Source organism: Rhinopithecus bieti, unplaced genomic scaffold, assembly GCF_001698545.2.
Source record: "Rhinopithecus bieti isolate Rb0 unplaced genomic scaffold, ASM169854v2 scaffold_20169, whole genome shotgun sequence".
Taxonomy (NCBI): Eukaryota; Metazoa; Chordata; class Mammalia; order Primates; family Cercopithecidae; genus Rhinopithecus; species Rhinopithecus bieti.
Genome location: NW_016810766.1, coordinates 1462891 through 1473821, shown reverse-complemented (window position 1 = coordinate 1473821; position 10931 = coordinate 1462891). Strand labels below are relative to the sequence as shown.

Here is a 10931-nt window from a genome sequence, read left to right as displayed (position 1 = left end):
CGCCGAGGGCTGCGTCCCGGGGGCCGGCGAGCCCCGAGCCCGTGGGGTGGCTGATTAGCTCGCCGGCCGGGCCGGGCAGCTGCGGGCATGTGGGAGCTTCATCGCGCAGCCCCGGGCTCCGCGCCGCCGCCGCTGTCTCTTCGGTTCTTTCTCTTCTTCGACTCCCCAAGAGCGAGCGAGGCACTGGCGCTCTCCAGACACGCACACTCACACACGCGCACACACGAGCGAGCTCCTGCCAAAGCAAACCGTGCAACCCGCGCGCGCGCACACCCGTAGGAAGAGGACCGAGGCAAAAAGAGAAGAAAGAAAGGGGAGGAGGCGAGTCACAGGCGGCGGCGGCGGCGGCAGCAGCTGCCGAAGCGGAGGCAACCAGCAGTCCGAGAAAAACCAGCAGCGGCGGCGGCGGCGGAGCCCACCCCGACCAGCTGCAGCATCTGCATCCCCGCTCCTGGGAACTGGAGCGAGCGGTGCCGGGCCAGCAGGCGAGGGGGGCGACGCGCCGAGAGCGGGGCAGAGCGCGGGCGCGCGGGGGCCGTGCAGCCTGCGCGCGAGGTAGTCGCAGCCGGGGCCCAAGCCGAGGCCAGAATGAGCCGCGGTCGGGCGGGCCGGCGGCGAGAGCTCGGAGAGCCGCGGAGGGGGCTAGCGCCAGGGAAAGAGGTGACCGGCAAAACCCGGATCTGGAGTGCTCGTGGGCTCCGCAGCGCGGGCTCCACCTAGCAGTTCGGCAAACGCTTCGAGGTGGGAACGGGAGGGCTGCTATAGAAGCTTCCCTTTCAGGGTTTGTCAGACAAAGGGTACCTCTCCAGTGGCTTCGAGGCTCGCCTCGGCTCGCGCGCTCTGTCTCTCTCTCTCTCTCTCTCTCTCTCTCTCTCTCTCTCTCTCATTCTTTCGCTCTCTCCCCTCCTCTTCCTCCTCCGTCCCTCCCTCCCTCTCTCTCCCTCCCACTCTTCATCACCCCCCCTTCCTCCTCCTTTCTCCTCTAGTCTTCCTCTCCAATTCCACCCTAGGTGAGTAAACGACATCAACTTGAAAGTCCTGCCAGTGTCTCATTTTTTTCAGGTGCGAATTATTCCGTATTTCCATTATGCAAGTACCGAGTCTGAAAATGTTTCCTGCCTTTGGTCCATTTTATGTTCCTTCAAACTTAAGTTAACCTGCAAGTTCATTGCACAGTTTAAAGTATCCCTGTCTGATGATCAATTGTGGAGATTCAATTATCTTATTTCACAACATCAATGGAAATTGCCATAATGAATACAGAAAGGTGCCGATTCCAAAGCCATGCCTTCTGATAGAGGAAAAGTCTGGTCAAGTTAAATGAGTGACCCTGGTCAATTGCTGAACCTTTTGGTGACTTCTTTGTAAAGGAGAGTGTTGAGTAGATAATTTGTAAGATCTTTTCCTGCTCTAAAATTTCGTGATTTCAAATGGCTAAGATGTTATTTTCTATACTAGTACACTCAAATTACTAAGATTTATCATATTCATTCAACAAGCACATTACATCCGTAGCTAAATTTCCCAAATTGTATTTATTGTATACATTTAGAATGATCTAACAACTTCTAGGAGCTCTTTAAAAGGTAACATCAATCCTAGCATATCTGAAGAAACTGAAACCTCATTAGAATTAAAACCATACCCAACACAAAGTGACAGTTAAAATCTCATTCATTCTTTAAAGCTCAACTCCAATCCAACGTTCTCCAAGAAGCCTCTTCTCACGAAGGCTCCCTCCCCCTCCTTTCATGATACCCTGCAACCCTTTGATGATATCTCTTCACTAACACCTATTTTATTCAACCCTTTCCCTTGTTCCTTTTTAATCACTAATGGTTTGTCCTTTTGCCTCTTCAGATTACAGTTTTTCTTGAATGCACATTCCTAGTTTTAATTATCTGTATAATAAAAGATTGTATCTACAGTCCTTTGTGCATAGTTACCCCTTAAAAAAAAAAAATCAGGGGTGGGAAGGGAGATTTAATGATACTGCTAAATTCTGACCAACTAGATGATCACAAGCTGAAGTTACGCTATTTGAATTTGCCTAATACAGGACTTCCATGAACTCCCCTGGGTACTTAAAGAAAAATACAAATTGACATCTGGAGTCACTTGTTACTTAAATAGTTTTGGAAAGAGTAGACTCTAGCCAATTGTGACAAGAGGCTCTTATTTGTAAAGAAGGAAAAATGGAAGTTACTCAATTCATCTCCCAAATGCTTAATGGTTGTATTAAGAAAAGTAATAAAAATAATATTGTAATGTATATATATATAAAATGACAAGTATAGATATTAAAGATGATTAGTGGTAGCATCAGAAATATTAAATACTTAATATTTATTTAGATCGATAAAATATATAAAATGACAATATATAGATATTAAAGATCATTAGTGGTAGAATGAGAATATTAAATAAATAGTAGCTATAGATCTGTTTTTAGAATCAGCTTTAACACAACACCAGAGGTCTGGAGAGATGCAGGAAAATGAAATTTCAAAGTAAAAGTTTTATATCTATACACACACACACACACATATATGTACACACATACATATACATATATATGTATCTATATAAATGAAATGTTAACCGAAAACTAAGCATAGTCAGTTAAATAAGTAATTGGAAGTGTTCACCACAGAGGAGTTGACCACAAATAACCAAAATTACAAAGACAGTAATGAGGGAGAAAGAACCAAAAATCAGGGGTGGGAGGTGTGAATAAAAATAACTGATGAGTAAAGAAAATCAATGAAAGAAAGATAATAGGTTAATTGTTTATATAATTAAACAAATGTCAAGGCAACATTATTTAAGGCAGCTGCTTATATTCTAACCTCAAACTTCAAGCTTCCAAATCATTTTTAATCTCATGGACATAGTCTTCTATATCTGAATTAAGACATAAAGCATCCCACTTCATTGCCAGGAAATCCATGACTCTTGCCAATGTTTTTCTAAGGTGAAGCTTCCATAAAAATAAAATAAATTCTGTGTCCTCTTAGCTACTATATTTAACACCTTCTTCTCAATGAGGAGACATCATACAGATGATGTTTGAGCACAGATACTATCATATGACGTAACTGTGCAAACTAGAGTGGTTTTTTTAAAAAAAGATGGCACTGTTGGTTTCAGCACCATTAAAATTGAAAAAAAATAATTTTCACCAAAGGGAAAAGGGCTCCAGAAAATGAAAATAAAAAGTGATTATCTAATAAAATAAGAAAAAAGAATTAAAATATTTAAATGACTATTAAAATTTTTAGACCAAAGACCCTTTAAAATCAATAAGAAGTATACTAAGATCCCCAACAGTATGGGAGTTTATAGAAGACCCTAAAACTATCTGTTCACAGAATAAATACAAACGGCCAATAAATGTAAGGAAATATGTTCTGCCTATAGAAATCTAATACATAAAAATATGTCCAATTAGGAGATCTATCATATTTCATGTTTTTCCCATAAAATTAGCTGAAATAGCAACAGTGCTCTATTACTAAACTCTAACGAAAGTGTGTTGAGACAGGCATGCCTCTATGCTAGTAATATACACTGACACAATTGCTCTAGAAAGAAAGCTGACAATACGAAACAACTGCTTTATAGAATATATGTGCCACTAAATCCAGTGTTTCTATTTATAGATATCTCTTCTACAGAAATAAGCAAAGATATGGACAAGGATTTTGTATAATGATATACATCTCAGCCAAAATTGCTATAAAAGGGGAGAGGGTATGTAATGTTTACATATTCAAAGTAATCTTGTTTTTTTCATACTCAACAAAAGTCCCCTTATCTGAATGAAATCAATAGTTAGTGGGAAAAGTTGATTAAAGCAAAATAATTTTTAAAATGATGCATACGTACTGTATTAGTTAAGATTCAATTCGGCTTCAAGCAACGGAAACAAAAAATAGCAGTGACCTAAACAAGACACATTTGTTTCTTTTTCAAATGAAAATCTAGAGGTAGGTGGTCTAGTGCAGGTATGGCCATCAAAAGAATTCCAAACTGAAATAGACACTTTCTGTCTTCTTGCTCAGCCATCTGTGGCCACTATTCCTAATTTCAGTTCCAGCAATCACACCTACCTTGCAAGAGCAAAGATGAAAGGGAAGAAGGAGGAAGAGAAGAGCACTCTTGCATCCAGGGAAAATTTCCTAAAGTTGCATACACCATTTTCCTTTTCATTCCATCCTTTACATGGGAAATGTAGACTACCTTAGGCAATCATGCGTTCAAGTGAAAATCAGGATTCTTTCACGATTTAGCTCTTCCTCATCCTTTGACTTACCATCGCATACCACCCTGGGCTAGGCTTGCATAATTAGTCTTTCAGTAACCAAATGCATGGATAATGCACACACATGACAGTGCTACTCTCACATGAAATGACCTTCTACTTCAACCAGATGTAAGCCTTCACAAGATTTCCAATTACTGAGCTGTTGCCATCAGGGACAATACTCTCTAATACTCAGTCAGATATCCGCAGACAGTTACTATCTTAAATGCTACTGGGCCTAAATTCACTGACAAATCAAGGTAATCACAGTTAAATCACATCTGCAACGCAGACAGCAAAGCATAGCACTCAGACTCCTAGGATGCCATGGCGTGAATAGAATTTTAAGGCATTTGGAAATCAGTAGAATAATGATGAAAATATAGATTACATAGGGCTATCAGAACGTGTTTCACTACCCTATGGGATAGCCCAATCCTAAGAAGCACTCAGTGACCCTTTCTGTACCCTGGGATATTTCTGAAAAGACCATTTTAAGATTTTACCCAGATTGTATTGCTCTGCTAATTTGGTATCTTCTATTCCCTCCTTGCTTCAAGTAATGCACCTCCCTTCTTTTTCAATCCAAAAGAGACCTGTGAATTGTACATTCTTAATGACTTGAAAGCTTAGCTATAGATACAGATACCGATCTAGATATAAATTAAATATTTTTAAACAGCTTCCCTAAGTAGTAAACGTTTTCCACATATTGATTTCTTTTCTTCCAATGGAAGTGTCTCCTTAAAACTCTTTGTTATAATTTCTCAAATGTTTGCATACATGCATGCCAGTTCTGAAATCACAGTCTTTCAGACTGTCTTTTTTTCTTGTAACTTTGTTTTTTTCCTGTAACTTTTCTAGCTACCTTGTCTTAGATCCCAGAGTTAGACTACCTTTCATAACTCCTCATTAGTTTCAACACAGAATGCTTGTAGCTACTTACTATAAATATTAGTGATAGTACCCTGCTCTAGTAGAAGCATTCAGCACTCATAGAGTTGCGTTAAAAGCATAACATCACAGTTCCTAGATTCTAGTCTCCAGAAATATAAAAGGATTCAAGAGCCCAACACTATTTTCTTAAGATCCTCCCATCTTTATAAGATAAAGTATACAAATATGTTTGTACTTTACTAACGAAAACATCGTGGTTAACCAGAGATAGTAATAACTGTCATAGTCTAGAAAGGAAGAAAGTGGAATTTTTGATTCTTTATAAAACACTGCTACTTTTCTGGGCTCTGCTTTTCAGCCTCACTCCTTCAAGACTATAATAGACAGAGATAGTAGATGTCTGACTCATAATTACTCCCCTTTCTCTGAGAATGACTTCCACACATGATTGGGCAAACATGTCTATGAAGTGGCCTTGTCCATACTATTTGGCCCTGACCCTTGGCCATGGTTGAAGGGTCCAGGTACAGGCAACTAATGCAGGCTTGGCTAATCAAAATTATTGTCAAGAATTTTTCAGACTATACTATACTATATCGAGGGTCTCAATATATTCCTGATGGTAAGGGAGGCTAAGGAGCTATCTACAAGGGACTGGATGTTTGTGGTCCCACAAAACTCATATATTGAAATCCTAACTCCCAACATAATGATATTGGGAGGAGAGGTCTTTGGAAGGTACTTAGGTCATGAAGGTGGAGCCCTCATGAATGAGATTGGTGCCCTTATAAAAGGAACTTCAGAGAGCTCACTTGCTGTCTTTCTGCCATGAATAGACATGAAAAGCTGGCACTCTGCAGTCCAAAAGAGTGCCCTCACTAGAATCTGATCATGCAGCCACCCTGATCTATTTCTCGAGAACTGTGAGACATAATTTTCTGTGTTTATAAGCCACCTAGGCTATGGTACTTCATTTTAACAACCCAGATTGAATATGACACTTTTCACAGCTACATTATCTGCCACATGGTGGTATCTAAACCTGACTTAGTGCAATATTTTCCTGAAGAATGCAATCAGATTAAAATAAGTATTGCTAGCCTTTATCATAAATTCCTGTTTCTTTTGCATGCATATTTTAAATCCCAACTCAGATAAGTATAGGGAAAATTCTGCATGGATATGTAGTTATAATGCTAACATACAGTCTGTGTTATGGTGATAGCTAGGAAGCTAGCTTCTCCTTCAGATAACCTACTGGATTTCCTTAAAATCTGAGCTCATGGAAGGCATGCGGCATTACTCTTCTGAGAATGTTGGCCACGTTATTTCTGCAACACTCTCAGTTAGATGATTTTCTCATATCTGACATCATATTCAATTATATGCCTCACCTCTTTTCCTATAAATAACAAAAATAAGATTGATCAGAAAATAATGGTTATTCTCCACTCGGAAATATGAGGGGCCTTCAAAATGTTTATAGAAAATATGTATTATTAAAAAGAAAAACTATGCATGGATTTCAAAACTTTACTGCACCAAAATAAACTCATACTAACTTGTTATAACATGACTGACGATGATCTCATTTAAGGCTCTGAGAAAGGAAAGACATAAGTTTGAAAAAAGCCCCTATCAGAGAAATATGCATTCTGCTACAATTAAAGCAAAAGCAGACATCACATTTATCATGACGCTTAGGTAGAAGAATGGTGAGCTCACCGATGCTTTAGAACAGTTTATGAGAAGAATGCCCAAAAGAAACCAGTCATTTACAAATGGATAACTAGTTTTAAGAAGGGATGACACAACACTGAAGATGAAGCCCACAGACGCAGACCATCTACATCAATTTTCAAGGAAAAGAATTCATCTTGTTTGTGACCTAACTAAACAGGACCAATAATTAACAACAGAGACAATAGGCAAGACCATAGACATCCCAATTCATTCACCTGACACAATTCTGAGTGAAAAGTTAAAGTTGAGCAAACCTTCCACTCAATGGGTGCCAAAACCATTGAGTCCAGATCAGCTGCAGACAAGAGCAGAGCTTTCAATGGAGATTTTAAATAAAGTGAGATTAAGATCCTGAAGAATTTCTTTGAATAATTGTAATAATAGATGGAACACGGCTTTACCAGCATGATCCTAAGGACAAAGCACAATCAAAGCAGTGGCTACCAAGAGGTGAAAGTGGTCAGTCAAAGCAAAAGCAAACCAGTTGAAAGCAAAGTTGTGGCAACAGATTTTTGGGATGCTCAAGACATTTTGCTTGTTGTTGTCTTTCCAGAGAGCCAAAGAATAACATCTGTTTATTATGAGGGTTGTTTCAGAAAGTTTGTCAAAGCATTAGCAGCTAAATACCTGGGAAAGCTTACCCAGAGAGTCTTCCTTCACCAGGATGATGCTCCTGCTCATTCCTCTCATCAAATTAGGACAATTTGGTAAGCATTTCTGGGGAAATCATTAGACCATATTTGGCTACTTCTGACTTCTTTTATTTCTTAATTTTAAAAGTCTTTAAAGGACAGTCATTTTTCTTCAGTTAATAACATAAAAAAGACTACATTGACATGGTAAACTTCCCAAGATCCTCAGTTCTTTAGGGGTGAACTAAATGGCTGGGATCATTGTTTACTAAAGTGTCTTGAACTTAATAGAGCTTATGTTGAGAAATAAAGTTTATATTTTTTATTTATATTTTAATTATATTTTCATGAATTTTAAGTCCCCCATACATTGCTCAGACGCATAGTGGGTATTCAATAAATGTCTGATGAATGAAATAATTCAAGATAAATGTTATATAATGTATAATATGAAATACATAAGATGTATAAATACATCTTATCTATTAAATTATGTCTGATTAATATTAATATGTCTATCATTCTCTTAAGATTATAGATTAATAGAATTTATACATCTAAATGAGAGTTATCAAATTCAAATTAGTCACCTTGTCTAGGGGAGGCTGCCGTTACTCAAATCAAGTTGAATCCTTTTGAAATCCCTTTGTACTGTGACATGATTTGGAATAGCCTTAAGATAAGAGCAAATCTCCTGATTTTAAAGTGTATTTGATTTTTTGTTTTGTTTTATTTGTTTAATGGTTTGGAATCAACTAGGGGAAAATCATTGGCATTAAATAACTGGAATAGAGCTTGGCAATCATCTAATTAGGTTATACAGTCAGAAGACAATGTTTTTACTCAAAATAAATAAGAATGACAAATTTTTTTCTTATGATTTAATTTTAGACCATAACCCTTTTAACCTTCTATGTACTAGGGCGTTTTTCATTATAATTAATCCTCCCCTAAAACAAGCAACATAGGCATCATTTCTACTTTATTAACAATGATGTTGAAATACAGAAGGTGTAATGACTAAGGCTGAAAAATCCAGTAAAGTATATACCATATAGACATGTTTACTTTACTGACGCTCTGCTTACATGATGGAGATCCCAATGGCAAGTTTTTATAATGAGAAACTTCCCCACTGGCTACAGTTTATTGGATCAGAGAGGGAAAGAGGTAACTTCCTTGATTAGCAAGCTAATCAGTTCTTCTTAGGGAAGTTGGAATTGGGGCTAAGAGAATCATTGTGTCTTTCTTTCAATAGGCCATGTAAACTATCAAGCTGTGGTGTGGCCCTCTTTTCTCTGCCATATCAATTCAAGAATCAGAGGTGATTTGCTCTTGATGGGAGTCATGAACTATTATATCATCAGTTGAACCTGCTTTTAGCCACTGAGCAGAGGTGAAGATAATAGGAATCTGCAGAAAGCAGCATGAAGCACATGCAGAGAGAGGAGCCAGATGAAATGCAGAGAGAGATTTGGGGTGGTTTTCTGAACCTTCATTTTATTTCTTTCCTAAGATCCAACTACATGCCTATACTTAGTTTCTAGAAAACAGCCATTGTAGTGTTACGGTACATTCACCTTTTGATGAAGCCAGCACAACTTCATAGCAGTTATTAATGGGTTTTGTCTGATCATTTATCTCTCCACTTCTGGAAATAACATGCCTCTTCCTTGGGTATCCTTCTACTCTTCACTTTATGTGCTAGTAATTGTATGTCCATCATGATACCCAACCCACATAGGAAAGGCAAATTATCCAGGCCACATAAAATATTGCAACCAGCTCTACCCCAGTGATTTGTTTAGGAATAGCCACATGACTTAAACCAGACTTTCCCCCAGGTCTTTTTTTTTTTTTTTTTTAATTAATATGAGCACTGGAATAGAGAAATATTCCCTCCTTCTCTGGCATATTTTTAGTTAGAATGATGCAAACCAGAAGCATTTATTTATTCATTCATTCATTCATTTATGTGCTTATTTATGTATTTGTTTATATTGTTCCATTTTGCCTCCTAGAGATTTAACAATTAGGAAAATAACATAATAATATTCTCTCAGTTTATCTCACTAAATCGTCAAAAGATTGAATATGCACTTGCCAACAGCTTTCTATATTCTTAGGTTAAGTTATTCAATATTAGACTTCAATAAGATACATTTGTTATACTTAAGCAAAATGCCATGAAATAAAATTCCAAATCTATACTGTAATATCCCACATAAGGATATGCATATTGTGTTTCTGATTTTTCTAATGGTTGAGAGAACCCTGAATCAGAACTGCAAACCGGAGGGGAGTGGTAGTATGTGAGTATCTTTGTTCTTTTTAGACATTCAGAGGTCCAGGCTGATGAATATTCCTTCATCTTAACACATGATTTTCAAGGCTGTACAAGGCAGCCCATGAGAAAAGAGGAAGGGACGATTTTCTTAGCATTTTGTGTGGGCCTGGATGATCCTTATCACCTCCATTCAGATTCCATTCACAAACGCTCAGTCATATGGCTACACCTAAATGTAAGAGGGGTTGGCAAATATAGTCTAGATTTAGGTCCAGGATGAAATTGATGTGAGTTTGACAAACAGAAATCCAGTTCTTCCTCTACACTCCCTTAGTGATTCGGAAATAATGAAGTGTAGAAGAATATGCAGAAGTGTGTAGCCTCAGCACTGCCACATAACCGAAGTAATATTTGCATCAAATGGCCTGGTATGAAGAGCTCAAGACATGGATTCAGAAGACTATGTTTTCAGTCCCATTCCTACTAATTCTGTGTTATTGGTCAAGTCACTCAATATTTCTGGGCTTTATGTTCTTTATAAGTAAAATGGGCATATTAAAATACCTGTCTTCACCTACATCACAGGGTCATTGTCACCACCAAATTAAGTACAGTATGTTGAACATTTTGAGTGCTATACCAATGGAAGATCCTTGCCAGGACATGTAAACACACAACTACACCATTCATACACACAGAATTCCGTGCACGCTAATATCCGTGTTTTCTTGTGCTGTTTGAATCTCACCTCTATAGGTGCAATGTCCTGTTTCAAGGATGCTGTGAATAGCTCACATATTCCTCCTCCCCAGGATGAAAGTATTCATTTCTACAGCTTGAGGAATGTAGCTGCTTGCAGATGAGTTCCTCTAGTATTTCCTTCTGTTTGCTGAAGGAAGCTGTCTTGCTCAACGTTATATCCCCTCAAATGGGCTAGTCCACATTTAATATCTATACTACACAGGGTTACTTAGAGTAGGCCCACTCCTCACATGTAGATGATGACTGGGAAAGGCTATTCCAGATTCACCACTCCACCTCTTTCTCCACTGGAGTGCCTGAGGGC

General features: G+C 38.4%; 1 protein-coding gene across 1 annotated transcript in view; it reads right to left on the bottom strand.

The window, feature by feature from the left end:
- The window catches only part of LOC108542667 (uncharacterized), a 6166-nt gene extending 1843 nt beyond the window's left edge, over positions 1–4323 (bottom strand). Inside the window, exons 1-2 of the mRNA XM_017892772.1 lie at positions 4316–4323; positions 90–812 (exon numbers count right to left, since the gene is read on the bottom strand). Coding sequence (XP_017748261.1) covers positions 90–812; positions 4316–4323 — 731 coding nt within the window. The remainder of the gene's footprint in view (positions 1–89; positions 813–4315) is intronic.
- Between the last annotated feature and the right edge of the window lie 6608 nt (positions 4324–10931).